We start from the raw sequence: 23,364 nt of genomic DNA on the forward strand, positions 1-23,364 counted from the left end.
ATACATAGTATCTCGACTAAGTTCATAACCAAGAACAAGCACATTCTGGATATTTTCCATAAACATTGGAACCTTCTTATGATCGATGACAACATCAGATCTCTAGTAGACAACAAACCGAGTAGCTTATAAAAATATGCTGTCATTGAATAGGTTACTTTGTTATGATAGAGTTCATACCAATGACAACACCAACACACGGCATGGCACTTTTGCTTGTTCATCCTGCAACCAATGCAGGCACATAGCCAATACTCACATGTTCACACACCCTGTCACACAAAGGAATTACATTTTCAAACATTGTGCAACTTGTAAATCTAGGAATCTGGTTTATTTAGCTGAATGCCAGTCCTGCAGGAAGTTTTATGTGGGCATGACTACTAGATCCCTAAGAGAACGAATTAGAGAACACATCTATGCAATATCCAGGAGCAATGCATTAAATGCACTTGCTAAACATGTTATTGATGTTGGTGACAACCACACTTTTAAATTTCAGGTTCTTGAACTGGTAAAGACAGATAACAGACTGGGTAATGTTAAAGACAGTGTAGAAGAAAAAGAGGGCAAGTGGATTGTAAAACTACAAGCACACAAATTTGGACTCAATGAAAGGCTTTCTATCAAGCCTTTCTTAGCTTCCAGACCATTAAACCATTAGAGTTGTTTATGGTTTATTTTATCTTATTTTTATTACATGTATGTTTATTCTTATTAAAATTTATTCATGGTTTTTAATGTTTTTAATGACTTCAACATATGATGTATTTAAACAACAGTATTTTTACCTTGACTAATTTGTAAATATCTGTCTCTTTAAGTCAATTATGACATCATGTGAACATATGCTTAAAAGGAGCCAGATTCATTAAGTCTTTATGTCTGATGAAGCGTTGGGTGTCAACGCGAAAGCGCTAACTTTTATCACTTGCTGCAGCTCCTGTTCGTTTGCAATAAATGAAGTTTCATTTAAACAGGTTGTTACTTGGAGTTATTTGCTGACAAGTTTGAATTCCAGCTGATGGTGCACTCTTTATTTTCTTTTTTATACGATTAGGTAATACACAAGCTGTAAAAACAGTTATACCAACTGAAGACACAGCAGAAAATAGGGGGAGGTGGGACAAAACAGTTTCAACAGAGATCTAAGCAACAATTAACAGTACAAACTCTAAAACCAAAAATATACTCAGCTCTGTATATTTGCAGATAGATTGGAAAGCAGTCTCTCAGAACAGGGAGACAACAGTTTCAACAGAGATCTAAGCAACAATTAACAGTACAAACTCTAAAACAAAAAAATATACTCAGCTCTGTATATTTGCAGATAGATTGGAAGGCAGTCTCTCAGAACACAGGTTCCAGCAATTAAATGCAGGCTGTTACTAACAGGTCTAATTTTATGCAAGTGATCCTTGAGTTAGATAACACACAAGCTGTAAAAAAAGTTATACTGACTGAAGACACAGCAGAAAATAGTTGGAGGTGGGACAAAACAGTTTCAACAGAGATCTAAGCAACAATTAACAGTACAAACTCTAAAACCAAAAAAATATACTCAGCTCTGTATATTTGCAGATAGATTGGAAAGCAGTCTCTCAGAACAGGGAGACAACAGTTTCAACAGAGATCTAAGCAACAATTAACAGTACAAACTCTAAAACCAAAAAATATACTCAGCTCTGTATATTTGCAGATAGATTGGAAGGCAGTCTCTCAGAACACAGGTTCCAGCAATTAAATGCAGGCTGTTACTAACAGGTCTAATTTTATGCAAGTGATCCTTGAGTTAGATAACACACAAGCTGTAAAAACAGTTATACCAACTGAAGACACAGCAGAAAATAGGGGAGGTGGGACAAAACAGTTTCAACAGAGATCTAAGCAACAATTAACAGTACAAACTCTAAAACCAAAAAATATACTCAGCTCTGTATATTTGCAGATAGATTGGAAAGCAGTCTCTCAGAACAGGGAGACAACAGTTTCAACAGAGATCTAAGCAACAATTAACAGTACAAACTCTAAAACCAAAAATATATACTCAGCTCTGTATATTTGCAGATAGATTGGAAGGCAGTCTCTCAGAACACAGGTTCCAGCAATTAAATGCAGGCTGTTACTAACAGGTCTAATTTTATGCAAGTGATCCTTGAGTTAGATAACACACAAGTTGTAAAAACAGTTATACCAACTGAAGACATGGCAGAAAATAGGGGAGGTGGGACAAAACAGTTTCAACAGAGATCTAAGCAACAATTAACAGTACAAACTCTAAAACCAAAAAATATACTCAGCTCTGTATATTTGCAGATAGATTGGAAAGCAGTCTCTCAGAACAGGGAGACAACAGTTTCAACAGAGATCTAAGCAACAATTAACAGTACAAACTCTAAAACCAAAAAATATATACTCAGCTCTGTATATTTGCAGATAGATTGGAAGGCAGTCTCTCAGAACACAGGTTCCAGCAATTAAATGCAGGCTGTTACTAACAGGTCTAATTTTATGCAAGTGATCCTTGAGTTAGATAACACACAAGCTGTAAAAAAAGTTATACCAACTGAAGACACGGCAGAAAATAGGGGAGGTGGGACAAACAGTTTCAACAGAGATCTAAGCAACAATTAACAGTACAAACTCTAAAACCAAAAAAATATATACTCAGCTCTGTATATTTGCAGATAGATTGGAAAGCAGTCTCTCAGAACAGGGAGACAACAGTTTCAACAGAGATCTAAGCAACAATTAACAGTACAAACTCTAAAACCAAAAAATATACTCAGCTCTGTATATTTGCAGATAGATTGGAAGGCAGTCTCTCAGAACACAGGTTCCAGCAATTAAATGCAGGCTGTTACTAACAGGTCTAATTTTATGCAAGTGATCCTTGAGTTAGATAACACACAAGCTGTAAAAACAGTTATACCAACTGAAGACATGGCGGAAAATAGGGGTAGGTGGGACAAAACAGTTTCAACAGAGATCTAAGCAACAATTAACAGTACAAACTCTAAAACCAAAAAATATACTCAGCTCTGTATATTTGCAGATAGATTGGAAAGCAGTCTCTCAGAACAGGGAGACAACAGTTTCAACAGAGATCTAAGCAACAATTAACAGTACAAACTCTAAAACCAAAAAAAATATACTCAGCTCTGTATATTTGCAGATAGATTGGAAGGCAGTCTCTCAGAACACAGGTTCCAGCAATTAAATGCAGGCTGTTACTAACAGGTCTAATTTTATGCAAGTGATCCTTGAGTTAGATAACACACAAGCTGTAAAAACAGTTATACCAACTGAAGACATGGCAGAAAATAGGGGAGGTGGGACAAAACAGTTTCAACAGAGATCTAAGCAACAATTAACAGTACAAACTCTAAAACCAAAAAATATACTCAGCTCTGTATATTTGCAGATAGATTGGAAAGCAGTCTCTCAGAACAGGGAGACAACAGTTTCAACAGAGATCTAAGCAACAATTAACAGTACAAACTCTAAAACCAAAAAAATATACTCAGCTCTGTATATTTGCAGATAGATTGGAAGGCAGTCTCTCAGAACACAGGTTCCAGCAATTAAATGCAGGCTGTTACTAACAGGTCTAATTTTATGCAAGTGATCCTTGAGTTAGATAACACACAAGCTGTAAAAACAGTTATACCAACTGAAGACATGGCAGTAAATAGGGGAGGTGGGACAAAAGAGTTTCAACAGAGATCTGAGCAACAATTAACAGTACAAATTCTAAAACCAAAAAATATACTCAGCTCTGTATATTTGCAGATAGATTGGAAAGCAGTCTCTCAGAACAGGGAGACAACAGTTTCAACAGAGATCTAAGCAACAATTAACAGTACAAACTCTAAAACCAAAAAATATACTCAGCTCTGTATATTTGCAGATAGATTGGAAGGCAGTCTCTCAGAACACAGGTTCCAGCAATTAAATGCAGGCTGTTACTAACAGGTCTAATTTTATGCAAGTGATCCTTGAGTTAGATAACACACAAGCTGTAAAAAACAGTTATACCAACTGAAGACACAGCAGAAAATAGGGAGGGTGGGACAAAATAGTTTCAACAGAGATCTAAGCAACAATTAACAGTACAAACTCTAAAACCAAAAAATATACTCAGCTCTGTATATTTGCAGATAGATTGGAAGGCAGTCTCTCAGAACACAGGTTCCAGCAATTAAATGCAGGCTGTTACTAACAGGTCTAATTTTATGCAAGTGATCCTTGAGTTAGATAACACACAAGCTGTAAAAAACAGTTATACCAACTGAAGACATGGCAGAAAATAGGGAGGTGGGACAAAACAGTTTCAACAGAGATCTAAGCAACAATTAACAGTACAAACTCTAAAACCAAAAAATATACTCAGCTCTGTATATTTGCAGATAGATTGGAAAGCAGTCTCTCAGAACAGGGAGACAACAGTTTCAACAAGATCTAAGCAAAAATTAACAGTACAAACTATAAAACCAAAAAATATACTCAGCTCTGTATATTTGCAGATAGATTGGAAGGCAGTCTCTCAGAACACAGGTTCCAGCAATTAAATGCAGGCTGTTACTAACAGGTCTAATTTTATGCAAGTGATCCTTGAGTTAGATAACACACAAGCTGTAAAAACCAGTTTTACCAACTGAAGACACGGCAGAAAATAGGGAGAGGTGGGACAAAACAGTTTCAACAGAGATCTAAGCAACAATTAACAGTACAAACTCTAAAACCAAAAAATATACTCAGCTCTGTATATTTGCAGATAGATTGGAAGGCAGTCTCTCAGAACACAGGTTCCAGCAATTAAATGCAGGCTGTTACTAACAGGTCTAATTTTATGCAAGTGATCTTGGAGTTAGATAACAGACAAGCTGTAAAAAACAGTTAAACTAACTGAAGACATGGCAGAAAATAGGGGAGGTGGGACAAAATAGTTTCAACAGAGATCTAAGTAACAATTAACAGTACAAACTCTAAAACCAAAAAAATATACTCAGCTCTGTATATTTGCAGATAGATTGGAAAGCAGTCTCTCAGAACAGGGAAACAACAGTTTCAACAGAGATCTAAGCAACAATTAACAGTACAAACTCTAAAACCAAAAAATATATACTCAGCTCTGTATATTTGCAGATAGATTGGAAGGCAGTCTCTCAGAACACAGGTTCCAGCAATTAAATGCAGGCTGTTACTAACAGGTCTAATTTTATGCAAGTGATCCTTGAGTTAGATAACACACAAGCTGTAAAAACAGTTATACGTACTGAAGACATGGCAGAAAATGGGGGAGGGGGGACAAAACAGTTTCAACAGAGATCTAAGCAACAATTAACAGTACAAACTCTAAAACCAAAAAAATATACTCAGCTCTGTATATTTGCAGATAGATTGGAAGGCAGTCTCTCAGAACACAGGTTCCAGCAATTAAATGCAGGCTGTTACTAACAGGTCTAATTTTATGCAAGTGATCCTTGAGTTAGATAACACACAAGCTGTAAAAAACAGTTATACCAACTGAAGACATGGCAGAAAATAGGGGAGGTGGGACAAAACAGTTTCAACAGAGATCTAAGCAACAATTAACAGTACAAACTCTAAAACCAAAAAAAATATACTCAGCTCTGTATATTTGCAGATAGATTGGAAAGCAGTCTCTCAGAACAGGGAGACAACAGTTTCAACAGAGATCTAAGCAACAATTAACAGTACAAACTCTAAAACCAAAAAATATACTCAGCTCTGTATATTTGCAGATAGATTGGAAGGCAGTCTCTCAGAACACAGGTTCCAGCAATTAAATGCAGGCTGTTACTAACAGGTCTAATTTTATGCAAGTGATCCTTGAGTTAGATAACACACAAGCTGTAAAAAACAGTTATACCAACTGAAGACATGGCAGAAAATAGGGGAGGTGGGACAAAACAGTTTCAACAGAGATCTAAGCAACAATTAACAGTACAAACTCTAAAACCAAAAAAATACTCAGCTCTGTATATTTGCAGATAGATTGGAAAGCAGTCTCTCAGAACAGGGAGACAACAGTTTCAACAGAGATCTAAGCAACAATTAACAGTACAAACTCTAAAACCAAAAAAATATACTCAGCTCTGTATATTTGCAGATAGATTGGAAGGCAGTCTCTCAGAACACAGGTTCCAGCAATTAAATGCAGGCTGTTACTAACAGGTCTAATTTTATGCAAGTGATCCTTGAGTTAGATAACACACAAGCTGTAAAAACAGTTATACCAACTGAAGACACGGCAGAAAAAAGGGGAGGTGGGACAAAACAGTTTCAACAGAGATCTAAGCAACAATTAACAGTACAAACTCTAAAACCAAAAAATATACTCAGCTCTGTATATTTGCAGATAGATTGGAAGGCAGTCTCTCAGAACACAGGTTCCAGCAATTAAATGCAGGCTGTTACTAACAGGTCTAATTTTATGCAAGTGATCCTTGAGTTAGATAACACACAAGCTGTAAAAGACAGTTATACCAACTGAAGACGTGGCAGAAAATAGGGGAGGTGGGACAAAACAGTTTCAACAGAGATCTAAGCAACAATTAACAGTACAAACTCTAAAACAAAAAATATACTCAGCTCTGTATATTTGCAGATAAATTGGAAAGCAGTCTCTCAGAACAGGGAGACAACAGTTTCAACAGAGATCTAAGCAACAATTAACAGTACAAACTCTAAAACCAAAAAATATACTCAGCTCTGTATATTTGCAGATAGATTGGAAGGCAGTCTCTCAGAACACAGGTTCCAGCAATTAAATGCAGGCTGTTACTAACAGGTCTAATTTTATGCAAGTGATCCTTGAGTTAGATAACACACAAGCTGTAAAAACAAGTTATACCAACTGAAGACATGGCAGAAAATAGGGAGGTGGGACAAAACAGTTTCAACAGAGATCTAAGCAACAATTAACAGTACAAACTCTAAAACCAAAAAAATATACTCAGCTCTGTATATTTGCAGATAGATTGGAAGGCAGTCTCTCAGAACACAGGTTCCAGCAATTAAATGCAGGCTGTTACTAACAGGTCTATTCTTATGCAAGTAATAATTGAGTTAGATAACACACAAGCTGTAAAAAACAGTTATGCCAACTGAAGAAATGGAAGAAAATAGGTACAGGTGAGACAAAACAGCTTCAACACAGATCTAAGCAACAATTAACACGACCAACTCTAAAACCAAAAAATATACTCAGCTCTGTATATTTGCAGATAGATTGGAAGGCAGTCTCTCAGAACACAGGTTCCAGCAATTAAATGCAGGCTGTTACTAACAGGTCTAATTTTATGCAAGTGATCCTTGAGTTAGATAACACACAAGCTGTAAAAACAGTTATACCAACTGAAGACACAGCAGAAAATAGGGGGAGGTGGGACAAAACAGTTTCAACAGAGATCTAAGCAACAATTAACAGTACAAACTCTAAAACCAAAAATATACTCAGCTCTGTATATTTGCAGATAGATTGGAAGGCAGTCTCTCAGAACACAGGTTCCAGCAATTAAATGCAGGCTGTTACTAACAGGTCTAATTTTATGCAAGTGATCCTTGAGTTAGATAACACACAAGCTGTAAAAACAGTTATACCAACTGAAGACATGGCAGAAAATAGGGGAGGTGGGACAAAACAGTTTCAACAGAGATCTAAGCAACAATTAACAGTACAAACTCTAAAACCAAAAAATATACTCAGCTCTGTATATTTGCAGATAGATTGGAAGGCAGTCTCTCAGAACACAGGTTCCAGCAATTAAATGCAGGCTGTTACTAACAGGTCTAATTTTATGCAAGTGATCCTTGAGTTAGATAACACACAAGCTGTAAAAAACAGTTATACCAACTGAAGACATGGCAGAAAATAGGGGAGGTGGGACAAAACAGTTTCAACAGAGATCTAAGCAACAATTAACAGTACAAACTCTAAAAACCCAAAAATATACTCAGCTCTGTATATTTGCAGATAGATTGGAAAGCAGTCTCTCAGAACAGGGAGACAAAAGTTTCAACAGAGATCTAAATAACAATTAACAGTACAAACTCTAAAACCAAAAAATATATACTCAGCTCTGTATAATTGCACATAGATTGGAAGGGAGTCTCTCAGAGCACAGGTTCCAGCAATTAAATGCAGGCTGTTACTAACAGGCCTAATTTTATGCAAGTGATCCTTGAGTTAGATAACAGACAAGCTGTAAAAACTAGTTATACCAACTGAAGACACGGCAGAAAATAGGGGGAGGTGGGACAAAACAGTTTCAACAGAGATCTTAGCAACAATTGACAGTACAGACTCTAAAACAAAAACAATAGTCAGCTCTGTATATTTGCAGATAGATTGGAAAGCAGTCTGTCAGAACAGGGAGACGACAGTTTCAACAGATATCTAAGCAACAATTAGCAGTACCAACTCTAAAACCAAAAAATATACTCAGCTCTGTATATTTGTAGATAGATTGGAAGGCAGTCTCTCAGAACACAGGTTCCAGCAATTAAATGCAGGCTGTTACTAACAGGTCTAATTTTATGCAAGTGATCCTTGAGTTAGATAACACACAAGCTGTAAAAACAGTTATACCAACTGAAGACATGGCAGAAAATAGGGGGAGGTGGGACAAAACAGTTTCAACAGAGATCTAAGCAACAATTAACAGTACAAACTCTAAAACCAAAAAAATATACTCAGCTCTGTATATTTGCAGATAGATTGGAAAGCAGTCTCTCAGAACAGGGAGACAACAGTTTCAACAGAGATCTAAGCAACAATTAACAGTACAAACTCTAAAACCAAAAAAATATACTCAGCTCTGTATATTTGCAGATAGATTGGAAGGCAGTCTCTCAGAACACAGGTTCCAGCAATTAAATGCAGGCTGTTACTAACAGGTCTAATTTTATGCAAGTGATCCTTGAGTTAGATAACACACAAGCTGTAAAAAAGTTATACCAACTGAAGACATGGCAGAAAATAGGGAGGGTGGGACAAAATAGTTTCAACAGAGATCTAAGCAACAATTAACAGTACAAACTCTAAAACCAAAAAATATACTCAGCTCTGTATATTTGCAGATAGATTGGAAGGCAGTCTCTCAGAACACAGGTTCCAGCAATTAAATGCAGGCTGTTACTAACAGGTCTAATTTTATGCAAGTGATCCTTGAGTTAGATAACACACAAGCTGTAAAAACAGTTATACCAACTGAAGACATGGCAGAAAATAGGGGAGGTGGGACAAAACAGTTTCAACAGAGATCTAAGCAACAATTAACAGTACAAACTCTAAAACCAAAAAATATATACTCAGCTCTGTATATTTGCAGATAGATTGGAAAGCAGTCTCTCAGAACAGGGAGACAACAGTTTCAACAGAGATCTAAGCAACAATTAACAGTACAAACTCTAAAACCAAAAAAATATACTCAGCTCTGTATATTTGCAGATAGATTGGAAGGCAGTCTCTCAGAACACAGGTTCCAGCAATTAAATGCAGGCTGTTACTAACAGGTCTAATTTTATGCAAGTGATCCTTGAGTTAGATAACACACAAGCTGTAAAAACAGTTATACCAACTGAAGACATGGCAGAAAATAGGGAGGTGAGACAAAACAGTTTCAACAGAGATCTAAGCAACAATTAACAGTACAAACTCTAAAACCAAAAAATATACTCAGCTCTGTATATTTGCAGATAGATTGGAAAGCAGTCTCTCAGAACACAGGTTCCAGCAATTAAATGCAGGCTGTTACTAACAGGTCTAATTTTATGCAAGTGATCCTTGAGTTAGATAACACACAAGCTGTAAAAAACAGTTATACCAACTAAGTCATGGCAGAAAATAGGGGAAGGTGGGACACAACAGTTTCAACAGAGATCTAAGCAACAATTAACAGTACAAACTCTAAAACCAAAAAAAATATACTCAGCTCTGTATATTTGCAGATAGATTGGAAGGCAGTCTCTCAGAACACAGGTTCCAGCAATTAAATGCAGGCTGTTACTAACAGGTCTAATTTTATGCAAGTGATCCTTGAGTTAGATAACACACAAGCTGTAAAAACAGTTATACCAACTGAAGACATGGCAGAAAATAGGGGAGGTGGGACAAAACAGTTTCAACAGAGATCTAAGCAACAATTAACAGTACAAACTCTAAAACCAAAAAATATACTCAGCTCTGTATATTTGCAGATAGATTGGAAAGCAGTCTCTCAGAACAGGGAGACAACAGTTTCAACAGAGATCTAAGCAACAATTAACAGTACAAACTCTAAAACCAAAAAAATATATACTCAGCTCTGTATATTTGCAGATAGATTGGAAGGCAGTCTCTCAGAACACAGGTTCCAGCAATTAAATGCAGGCTGTTACTAACAGGTCTAATTTTATGCAAGTGATCCTTGAGTTAGATAACACACAAGCTGTAAAAACAGTTATACCAACTGAAGACATGGCAGAAAATAGGAGGAGGTGGGACAAAACAGTTTCAACAGAGATCTAAGCAACAATTAACAGTACAAACTCTAAAACCAAAAAATATACTCAGCTCTGTATATTTGCAGATAGATTGGAAAGCAGTCTCTCAGAACAGGGAGACAACAGTTTCAACAGAGATCTAAGCAACAATTAACAGTACAAACTCTAAAACCAAAAATATATACTCAGCTCTGTATATTTGCAGATAGATTGGAAGGCAGTCTCTCAGAACACAGGTTCCAGCAATTAAATGCAGGCTGTTACTAACAGGTCTAATTTTATGCAAGTGATCCTTGAGTTAGATAACACACAAGCTGTAAAAAACAGTTATACCAACTGAAGACATGGCAGAAAATAGTGGGAGGTGGGACAAAACAGTTTCAACAGAGATCTAAGCAACAATTAACAGTACAAACTCTAAAACCAAAAAATATACTCAGCTCTGTATATTTGCAGATAGATTGGAAAGCAGTCTCTCAGAACAGGGAGACAACAGTTTCAACAGAGATCTAAGCAACAATTAACAGTACAAACTCTAAAACCAAAAAATATACTCAGCTCTGTATATTTGCAGATAGATTGGAAGGCAGTCTCTCAGAACACAGGTTCCAGCAATTAAATGCAGGCTGTTACTAACAGGTCTAATTTTATGCAAGTGATCCTTGAGTTAGATAACACACAAGCTGTAAAAACAGTTATACCATCTGAAGACATGGCAGAAAATAGGGGAAGTGGGACAAAACAGTTTCAACAGAGATCTAAGCAACAATTAACAGTACAAACTCTAAAACCAAAAAAATATACTCAGCTCTGTATATTTGCAGATAGATTGGAAAGCAGTCTCTCAGAACAGGGAGACAACAGTTTCAAAAGAGATCTAAGCAACAATTAACAGTACAAACTATAAAACAAAAAAATACTCATCTCTGTATATTTGCAGATAGATTGGAAGGCAGTCTCTCAGAACACAGGTTCCAGCAATTAAATGCAGGCTGTTACTAACTGGTCTAATTGTATGCAAGTGATCCTTAAGTTAGATAACACACAAGCTGTAAAAATGAGTTATACTAACTGAAGACATGGCAGAAGACAGGGGGAAGTGGTACAAAACAATTTCAACAGAGATCTAAGCAACAATTAACAGTACAAACTCTAAAACCAAAAAAATATACTCAGCTCTGTATATTTGCAGATAGATTGGAAGGCAGTCTCTCAGAACACAGGTTCCAGCAATTAAATGCAGGCTGTTACTAACAGGTCTAATTTTATGCAAGTGATCCTTGAGTTAGATAACACACAAGCTGTAAAAACAAGTTATACCAACTAAAGACAAGGCAGAAAATAAGGGAGGTGGGACAAAATAGTTTCAACAGAGATCTAAGCAACAATTAACAGTACAAACTCTAAAACCAAAAAATATACTCAGCTCTGTATATTTGCAGATAGATTGGAAAGCAGTCTCTCAGAACAGGGAGACAACAGTTTCAACAGAGATCTAAGCAACAATTAACAGTACAAACTCTAAAACCAAAAAATATACTCAGCTCTGTATATTTGCAGATAGATTGGAAGGCAGTCTCTCAGAACACAGGTTCCAGCAATTAAATGCAGGCTGTTACTAACAGGTCTAATTTTATGCAAGTGATCCTTGAGTTAGATAACACACAAGCTGTTAAAACAGTTATACCAACTGAAGACATGGCAGAAAATAGGGGAGGTGGGACAAAACAGTTTCAACAGAGATCTAAGCAACAATTAACAGTACAAACTCTAAAACCAAAAAAATATACTCAGCTCTGTATATTTGCAGATAGATTGGAAAGCAGTCTCTCAGAACAGGGAGACAACAGTTTCAACAGAGATCTAAGCAACAATTAACAGTACAAACTCTTAAACAAAAAAAATACTCAGCTCTGTATATTTGCAGATAGATTGGAAGGCAGTCTCTCAGAACACAGGTTCCAGCAATTAAATGCAGGCTGTTACTAACAGGTCTAATTTTATGCAAGTGATCCTTGAGTTAGATAACACACAAGCTGTAAAAAAAGTTATACCAACAGAAGACACAGCAGAAAATAGGGAGAGTTGGGACAAAACAGTTTCAAAAGAGATCTTAGCAACAATTAACAGTACAAACTCTAAAACCAAAAATATACTCAGCTCTGTATATTTGCAGATAGATTGGAAGGCAGTCTCTCAGAACACAGGTTCCAGCAATTAAATGCAGGCTGTTACTAACAGGTCTAATTTTATGCAAGTTATCCTTGAGTTAGATAACACACAAGCTGTAAAAACAGTTATACTGACTGAAGACATGGGAGAAAATAGGGGAGGTGGGACAAAACAGTTTCAACAGAGATCTAAGCAACAATTAACAGTACAAACTCTAAAACCAAAAAATATACTCAGCTCTGTATATTTGCAGATAGATTGGAAAGCAGTCTCTCAGAACAGGGAGACAACAGTTTCAACAGAGATCTAAGCAACAATTAACAGTACAAACTCTAAAACCAAAAAATATACTCAGCTCTGTATATTTGCAGATAGATTGGAAGGCAGTCTCTCAGAACACAGGTTCCAGCAATTAAATGCAGGCTGTTACTAACAGGTCTAATTTTATGCAAGTGATCCTTGAGTTAGATAACACACAAGCTGTAAAAACAGTTATACCAACTGAAGACATTGCAGAAAATAGGGTGAGGTGGGACAAAACAGTTTCAACAGAGATCTAAGCAACAATTAACAGTACAAACTCTAAAACCAAAAAATATACTCAGCTCTGTATATTTGCAGATAGATTGGAAAGCAGTCTCTCAGAACAGGGAGACAACAGTTTCAACAGAGATCTAAGCAACAATTAACAGTACAAACTCTAAAACCAAAAATATATACTCAGCTCTGAATATTTGCAGATAGATTGGAAGGCAGTCTCTCAGAACACAGGTTCCAGCAATTAAATGCAGGCTGTTACTAACAGGTCTAATTTTATGCAAGTGATCCTTGAGTTAGATAACACACAAGCTGTAAAAAACAGTTATACCAACTGAAGACATGGTAGAAAATAGGGAGAGGTGGGACAAAACAGTTTCAACAGAGATCTAAGCAACAATTAACAGTACAAACTCTAAAACCAAAAAAATACTCAGCTCTGTATATTTGCAGATAGATTGGAAAGCAGTCTCTCAGAACAGGGAGACAACAGTTTCAACAGAGATCTAAGCAACAATTAACAGTACAAACTCTAAAACAAAAAAATATACTCAGCTCTGTATATTTGCAGATAGATTGGAAGGCAGTCTCTCAGAACACAGGTTCCAGCAATTAAATGCAGGCTGTTACTAACAGGTCTAATTTTATGCAAGTGATCCTTGAGTTAGATAACACACAAGCTGTAAAAAACAGTTATACCAACTGAAGACATGGCAGAAAATAGGGGAAGGTGGGACAAAACAGTTTCAACAGAGATCTAAGCAACAATTAACAGTACAAACTCTAAAACCAAAAAATATACTCAGCTCTGTATATTTGCAGATAGATTGGAAAGCAGTCTCTCAGAACAGGGAGACAACAGTTTCAACAGAGATCTAAGCAACAATTAACAGTACAAACTCTAAAACCAAAAAATATACTCAGCTCTGTATATTTGCAGATAGATTGGAAGGCAGTCTCTCAGAACACAGGTTCCAGCAATTAAATGCAGGCTGTTACTAACAGGTCTAATTTTATGCAAGTGATCCTTGAGTTAGATAACACACAAGCTGTAAAAACAAGTTATACCAACTGAAGACATGGCAGAAAATAGGGGGAGGTGGGACAAAACAGTTTCAACAGAGATCTAAGCAACAATTAACAGTACAAACTCTAAAACCAAAAAAATATACTCAGCTCTGTATATTTGCAGATAGATTGGAAGGCAGTCTCTCAGAACACAGGTTCCAGCAATTAAATGCAGGCTGTTACTAACAGGTCTAATTTTATGCAAGTGATCCTTGAGTTAGATAACACACAAGCTGTAAAAAACAGTTATACCAACTGAAGACATGGCAGAAAATAAGGGGAGGTGGGACAAAACAGTTTCAACAGAGATCTAAGCAACAATTAACAGTACAAACTCTAAAACCAAAAAATATACTCAGCTCTGTATATTTGCAGATAGATTGGAAAGCAGTCTCTCAGAACAGGGAGACAACAGTTTCAACTGAGATCTAAGCAACAATTAACAGTACAAACTCTAAAACCAAAAAAATATACTCAGCTCTGTATATTTGCAGATAGATTGGAAGGCAGTCTCTCAGAACACAGGTTCCAGCAATTAAATGCAGGCTGTTACTAACAGGTCTAATTTTATGCAAGTGATCCTTGAGTTAGATAACACACAAGCTGTAAAAAAACAGTTATACCAACTGAAGACATGGCAGAAAATAGGGGAGGTGGGACAAAACAGTTTCAACAGAGATCTAAGCAACAATTAACAGTACAAACTCTAAAACCAAAAAATATACTCAGCTCTGTATATTTGCAGATAGATTGGAAAGCAGTCTCTCAGAACAGGGAGACAACAGTTTCAACAGAGATCTAAGCAACAATTAACAGTACAAACTCTAAAACCAAAAAATATATACTCAGCTCTGTATATTTGCAGATAGATTGGAAGGCAGTCTCTCAGAACACAGGTTCCAGCAATTAAATGCAGGCTGTTACTAACAGGTCTAATTTTATACAAGTGATCCTTGAGTTAGATAACACACAAGCTGTAGAAAACAGTTATACCAACTGAAGAAATGGCAGAAAATAGGGGAGGGGGGACAAAACAGTTTCAACAGAGATCTAAGCAACAATTAACAGTACAAACTCTAAAACCAAAAAATATACTCAGCTCTGTATATTTGCAGATAGATTGGAAAGCAGTCTCTCAGAACATGGAGACAACAGTTTCAACAGAGATCTAAGCAACAATTAACAGTACAAACTCTAAAACCAAAAAATATACTCAGCTCTGTATATTTGCAGATAGATTGGAAGGCAGTCTCTCAGAACACAGGTTCCAGCAATTAAATGCAGGCTGTTACTAACAGGTCTAATTTTATGCAAGTGATCCTTGAGTTAGATAACACACAAGCTGTAAAAACTAGTTATACCAACTGAAGACATGGCAGAAAACAGGGAGGTGGGACAAAACAGTTTCAACAGAGATCTAAGCAACAATTAACAGTACAAACTCTAAAACCAAAAAAATATACTCAGCTCTGTATATTTGCAGATAGATTGGAAAGCAGTCTCTCAGAACAGGGAGACAACAGTTTCAACAGAGATCTAAGCAACAATTAACAGTACAAACTCTAAAACCAAAAAATATACTCAGCTCTGTATATTTGCAGATAGATTGGAAGGCAGTCTCTCAGAACACAGGTTCCAGCAATTAAATGCAGGCTGTTACTAACAGGTCTAATTTTATGCAAGTGATCCTTGAGTTAGATAACACACAAGCTGTAAAAAACAGTTATACCAACTGAAGACATGGCAGAAAATAGGGAGGTGGGACAAAACAGTTTCAACAGAGATCTAAGCAACAATTAACAGTACAAACTCTAAAACCAAAAAAATACTCAGCTCTGTATATTTGCAGATAGATTGGAAAGCAGTCTCTCAGAACAGGGAGACAACAGTTTCAACAGAGATCTAAGCAACAATTAACAGTACAAACTCTAAAACCAAAAAAATATACTCAGCTCTGTATATTTGCAGATAGATTGGAAGGCAGTCTCTCAGAACACAGGTTCCAGCAATTAAATGCAGGCTGTTACTAACAGGTCTAATTTTATGCAAGTGATCCTTGAGTTAGATAACACACAAGCTGTAAAAAACAGTTATACCAACTGAAGACATGGCAGAAAATAGGGAGGTGGGACAAAACAGTTTCAACAGAGATCTAAGCAACAATTAACAGTACAAACTCTAAAACCAAAAAATATACTCAGCTCTGTATATTTGCAGATAGATTGGAAAGCAGTCTCTCAGAACAGGGAGACAACAGTTTCAACAGAGATCTAAGCAACAATTAACAGTACAAACTCTAAAACCAAAAAATATATACTCAGCTCTGTATATTTGCAGATAGATTGGAAGGCAGTCTCTCAGAACACAGGTTCCAGCAATTAAATGCAGGCTGTTACTAACAGGTCTAATTTTATGCAAGTGATCCTTGAGTTAGATAACACACAAGCTGTAAAAACAGTTATACCAACTGAAGACATTGCAGAAAATAGGGAGGTGGGTCAAAACAGTTTCAACAGAGATCTAAGCAACAACTAACAGTGAAAACTCTAAAACCAAAAAATATACTCAGCTCTGTATATTTGCAGATAGATTGGAAAGCAGTCTCTCAGAACACAGGTTCCAGCAATTAAATGCAGGATGTTACTAACAGGTCTAATTTTATGCAAGTGATCCTTGAGTTAGATAACACACAAGCTGTAAAACAGTTATACCAACTGAAGACACAGCAGAAAATAGGGGAGGTGGGACAAAACAGTTTCAACAGAGATCTAAGCAACAATTAACAGTACAAACTCTAAAACCAAAAAATATACTCAGCTCTGTATATTTGCAGATAGATTGGAAGGCAGTCTCTCAGAACACAGGTTCCAGCAATTAAATGCAGGCTGTTACTAACAGGTCTAATTTTATGCAAGTGATCCTTGAGTTAGATAACACACAAGCTGTAAAAACAGTTATACCAACTGAAGACATGGCAGAAAATAGGGAGGTGGGACAAAACAGTTTCAACAGAGATCTAAGCAACAATTAACAGTACAAACTCTAAAACCAAAAAAAATATACTCAGCTCTGTATATTTGCAGATAGATTGGAAAGCAGTCTCTCAGAACAGGGAGACAACAGTTTCAACAGAGATCTAAGCAACAATTAACAGTACAAACTCTAAAACCAAAAAATATACTCAGCTCTGTATATTTGCAGATAGATTGGAAGGCAGTCTCTCAGAACACAGGTTCCAGCAATTAAATGCAGGCTGTTACTAACAGGTCTAATTTTATGCAAGTGATCCTTGAGTTAGATAACACACAAGCTATAAAAACAGTTATACCAACTGAGGACACAGCAGAAAATAGGGGAGGTGGGACAAAACAGTTTCAACAGAGATCTAAGCAACAATTAACAGTACAAACTCTAAAACCAAAAAATATACTCAGCTCTGTATATTTGCAGATAGATTGGAAAGCAGTCTCTCAGAACAGGGAGACAACAGTTTCAACAGAGATCTAAGCAACAATTAACAGTACAAACTCTAAAACCAAAAAATATACTCAGCTCTGTATATTTGCAGATAGATTGGAAGGCAGTCTCTCAGAACACAGGTTCCAGCAATTAAATGCAGGCTGTTACTAACAGGTCTAATTTTATGCAAGTGATCCTTGAGTTAGATAACACACAAGCTGTAAAAACCAGTCATACCAACTGAAGACATGGCAGAAAATAAGGGAGGTGGGACAAAACAGTTTCAACAGAGATCTAAGCAACAATTAACAGTACAAACTCTAAAACCAAAAAATATACTCAGCTCTGTATATTTGCAGATAGATTGGAAAGCAGTCTCTCAGAACAGGGAGACAACAGTTTCAACAGAGATCTAAGCAACAATTAACAGTACAAACTCTAAAACCAAAAAATATATACTCAGCTCTGTATATTTGCAGATAGATTGGAAGGCAGTCTCTCAGAACACAGGTTCCAGCAATTAAATGCAGGCTGTTACTAACAGGTCTAATTTTATGCAAGTGATCCTTGAGTTAGATAACACACAAGCTGTAAAAAAACGTTATACCAACTGAAGACACGGCAGAAAATAGGGGAGGTGGGCCAAAACAGTTTCAACAGAGATCTAAGCAACAATTAACAGTACAAACTCTAAAACCAAAAAATATACTCAGCTCTGTATATTTGCAGATAGATTGGAAAGCAGTCTCTCAGAACAGGGAGACAACAGTTTCAACAGAGATCTAAGCAACAATTAACAGTACAAACTCTAAAACCAAAAATATATACTCAGCTCTGTATATTTGCAGATAGATTGGAAGGCAGTCTCTCAGAACACAGGTTCCAGCAATTAAATGCAGGCTGTTACTAACAGGTCTAATTTTATGCAAGTGATCCTTGAGTTAGATAACACACAAGCTGTAAAAACAGTTATACCAACTGAAGACATGGCAGAAAATAGGGGGAGGTGGGACAAAACAGTTTCAACAGAGATCTAAGCAACAATTAACAGTACAAACTCTAAAACCAAAAAATATACTCAGCTCTGTATATTTGCAGATAGATTGGAAGGCAGTCTCTCAGAACACAGGTTCCAGCAATTAAATGCAGGCTGTTACTAACAGGTCTAATTTTATGCAAGTGATCCTTAAGTTAGATAATACACAAGCTGTAAAAACTAGTTATACCAAGTGAAGACATGGCAGAAAATAGGGAGACGTGAGACAAAACAGTTTCAACAGAGATCTAAGCAACAATTAACAGTACAAACTCTAAAACCAAAAAATATACTCAGCTCTGTATATTTGCAGATAGATTGGAAAGCAGTCTCTCAGAACAGGGAGACAACAGTTTCAACAGAGATCTAAGCAACAATTAACAGTACAAACTCTAAAACCAAAAATATATACTCAGCTCTGTATATTTGCAGATAGATTGGAAGGCAGTCTCTCAGAACACAGGTTCCAGCAATTAAATGCAGGCTGTTACTAACAGGTCTAATTTTATGCAAGTGATCCTTGAGTTAGATAACACACAAGCTGTAAAAAACAGTTATATCAACTGAAGACATGGCAGAAATTAGGGGAGGTGGGACAAAACAGTTTCAACAGAGATCTAAGCAACAATTAACAGTACAAACTCTAAAACCAAAAAATATACTCAGCTCTGTATATTTGCAGATAGATTGGAAAGCAGTCTCTCAGAACAGGGAGACAACAGTTTCAACAGAGATCTAAGCAACAATTAACAGTACAAACTCTAAAACCAAAAAAATATACTCAGCTCTGTATATTTGCAGATAGATTGGAAGGCAGTCTCTCAGAACACAGGTTCCAGCAATTAAATGCAGGCTGTTACTAACAGGTCTAATTTTATGCAAGTGATCCTTGAGTTAGATAACACACAAGCTGTAAAAAACAGTTATACCAACTGAAGACATGGCAGAAAATAGGGGAGGTGGGACAAAACAGTTTCAACAGAGATCTAAGCAACAATTAACAGTACAAACTCTAAAAAAATATACTCAGCTCTGTGTATTTGAAGATAGATTGGAAAGCAGTCACTCAGAACAGGGAGACAACAGTTTCAACAGAGATCTAAGAAACAATCCACAGTACAAACTCTAAAACCAAAAAGATATATACTCAGCTCTGTATATTTGCAGAAAGATTGGAAGGCAGTCTCTCAGAACAAAGGTTCCAACAATTAAATGCAGGCTGATACTAACAGGTCTAATTTTATGCATGTGATCCTTGAGTTAGATAACAAACAAGCTGTAAAAACAGTTATACCAACTGAAGACATGGCGGAAAATAGGGGTAGATGGGACAAAACAGTTTCAACAGAGATGTAAGCAACAATTAACAGTACAAACTGTAAAACCAAAAAATATATACTCAGCTCTGTATATTTGCAGATAGATTGGAAAGCAGTCTCTCAGAACAGGGAGACAACAGTTTCAACAGAGATCTAAGAAACAATTAACAGTACAAACTCTAAAACCAAAAAAAATATACTCAGCTCTGTATATTTGCAGATAGATTGGAAGGCAGTCTCTCAGAACACAGGTTCCAGCAATTAAATGCAGGCTGTTACTAACAGGTCTAATTTTATGCAAGTGATCCTTGAGTTAGATAACAGACAAGCTGTAAAAACTAGTTATACCAACTGAAGACATGGCAGAAAATAGAGGGAGGTGGGACAAAACAGTTTCAACAGAGATCTAAGCAACAATTAACAGTACAAACTCTAAAACCAAAAAAATATACTCAGCTCTGTATATTTGCAGATAGATTGGAAGGCAGTCTCTCAGAACACAGGTTCCAGCAATTAAATGCAGGCTGTTACTAACAGGTCTAATTTTATGCAAGTGATCCTTGAGTTAGATAACACACAAGCTGTAAAAAAGAGTTATACCAACTGAAGACATGGCAGAAAATAGGGGAAGGTGGGACAAAACAGTTTCAACAGAGATCTAAGCAACAATTAACAGTACAAACTCTAAAACCAAAAAATATACTCAGCTCTGTATATTTGCAGATAGATTGGAAAGCAGTCTCTCAGAACAGGGAGACAACAGTTTCAACAGAGATCTAAGCAACAATTAACAGTACAAACTCTAAAACCAAAAAAATATACTCAGCTCTGTATATTTGCAGATAGATTGGAAGGCAGTCTCTCAGAACACAGGTTCCAGCAATTAAATGCAGGCTGTTACTAACAGGTCTAATTTTATGCAAGTGATCCTTGAGTTAGATAACACACAAGCTGTAAAAACTAGTTATACCAACTGAAGACATGGCAGAAAGTAAGTGGAGGTGGGACAAAACAGTTTCAACAGAGATCTAAGCAACAATTAACAGTACAAACTCTAAAACCAAAAAATATACTCAGCTCTGTATATTTGCAGATAGATTGGAAAGCAGTCTCTCAGAACAGGGAGACAACAGTTTCAACAGAGATCTAAGCAACAATTAACAGTACAAACTCTAAAACCAAAAAAAATATACTCAGCTCTGTATATTTGCAGATAGATTGGAAGGCAGTCTCTCAGAACACAGGTTCCAGCAATTAAATGCAGGCTGTTACTAACAGGTCTAATTTTATGCAAGTGATCCTTGAGTTAGATAACAGACAAGCTGTAAAAACTAGTTATACCAACTGAAGACATGGCAGAAAATAGGGGGAGGTGGGACAAAACAGTTTCAACAGAGATCTAAGCAACAATTAACAGTACAAACTCTAAAACCAAAAAATATACTCAGCTCTGTATATTTGCAGATAGATTGGAAAGCAGTCTCTCAGAACAGGGAGACAAAAGTTTCAACAGAGATCTAAGCAACATTTAACAGTACAAACTCTAAAACCAAAAAATATATACTCAGCTCTGTATATTTGCACATAGATTGGAAGGGAGTCTCTCAGAACACAGGTTCCAGCAATTAAATGCAGTTTGTTACTAACAGGCCTAATTTTATGCAAGTGATCCTTGAGTTAGATAACAGACAAGCTGTAAAAACTAGTTATACCAACTGAAGACACGGCAGAAAATAGAGGGAGGTGGGACAAAACAGTTTCAACAGAGATCTAAGCAACAACTAAAAGTACAGACTCTAAAACCAAAAACATATACTCAGCTCTGTATATTTGCAGATAGATTGGAAAGCAGTCTGTCAGAACAGGGAGACAACAGTTTCAACAGAGATCTAAGCAACAATTAACAGTACGAACTCTAAAACCAAAAAAATTATACTCAGCTCTGTATATTTGCAGATAGATTGGAAGGCAGTCTCTCAGAACACAGGTTCCAGCAATTAAATGCAGGCTGTTACTAACAGGTCTAATTTTATGCAAGTGATCCTTGAGTTAGATAACACACAAGCTGTAAAAACAGTTATACCAACTGAAGACATGGCAGAAAATAGGGGAGGTGGGACAAAACAGTTTCAACAGAGATCTAAGCAACAATTAACAGTACAAACTCTAAAACCAAAAAAATATACTCAGCTCTGTATATTTGCAGATAGATTGGAAAGCAGTCTCTCAGAACAGGGAGACAACAGTTTCAACAGAGATCTAAGCAACAATTAACAGTACAAACTCTAAAACCAAAAAAATATATACTCAGCTCTGTATATTTGCAGATAGATTGGAAGGCAGTCTCTCAGAACACAGGTTCCAGCAATTAAATGCAGGCTGTTACTAACAGGTCTAATTTTATGCAAGTGATCCTTGAGTTAGATAACACACAAGCTGTAAAAACAGTTATACCAACTGAAGACATGGCAGAAAATAGGGGAGGTGGGACAAAACAGTTTCAACAGAGATCTAAGCAACAATTAACAGTACAAACTCTAAAACCAAAAAATATACTCAGCTCTGTATATTTGCAGATAGATTGGAAAGCAGTCTCTCAGAACAGGGAGACAACAGTTTCAACAGAGATCTAAGCAACAATTAACAGTACAAACTCTAAAACCAAAAATATATACTCAGCTCTGTATATTTGCAGATAGATTGGAAGGCAGTCTCTCAGAACACAGGTTCCAGCAATTAAATGCAGGCTGTTACTAACAGGTTTAATTTTATGCAAGTGATCCTTGAGTTAGATAACACACAAGCTGTAAAAAACAGTTATACCAAATGAAGACATGGCAGAAAATAGGGAGGTGGGACAAAACAGTTTCAACAGAGATCTAAGCAACACTTAACAGTACAAACTCTAAAACCAAAAAAAATACTCAGCTTTGTATATTTGCAGATAGATTGGAAAGCAGTCTCTCAGAACAGGGAGACAACAGTTTCAACAGTGATCTAAGCAACAATTAAGAGTACAAACTCTAAAACCAAAAAATATACTCAGCTCTGTATATTTGCAGATAGATTGGAAGGCACTCTCTCAGAACACAGGTTCCAGCAATTAAATGCAGGCTGTTACTAACAGATCTAATTCTATGGAAGTGATCCTTGAGTTTGATAACACACAAGCTGAAAAAACAATTATACCAACTGAAGACATGGCAGAAAATAGGGGAAGTTGGGACAAAACAGTTTCAACAGAGTTTTAAGCAACAATTA

General features: G+C 36.5%; 1 protein-coding gene across 1 annotated transcript in view; it reads right to left on the reverse strand.

Annotated features, from left to right (window-relative positions):
* The window catches only part of LOC122816147 (isochorismatase domain-containing protein 2-like), a 103,250-nt gene extending 102,946 nt beyond the window's left edge, over positions 1-304 (reverse strand). The window contains exon 1 of the mRNA XM_044088906.1: positions 260-304. Coding sequence (XP_043944841.1) covers positions 260-304 — 45 coding nt within the window. The remainder of the gene's footprint in view (positions 1-259) is intronic.
* Between the last annotated feature and the right edge of the window lie 23,060 nt (positions 305-23,364).

This window comes from Protopterus annectens, chromosome 1.part1 (assembly GCF_019279795.1).
Source record: "Protopterus annectens isolate FY-2018-M chromosome 1.part1, PAN1.0, whole genome shotgun sequence".
NCBI lineage: Eukaryota > Metazoa > Chordata > Ceratodontiformes > Protopteridae > Protopterus > Protopterus annectens.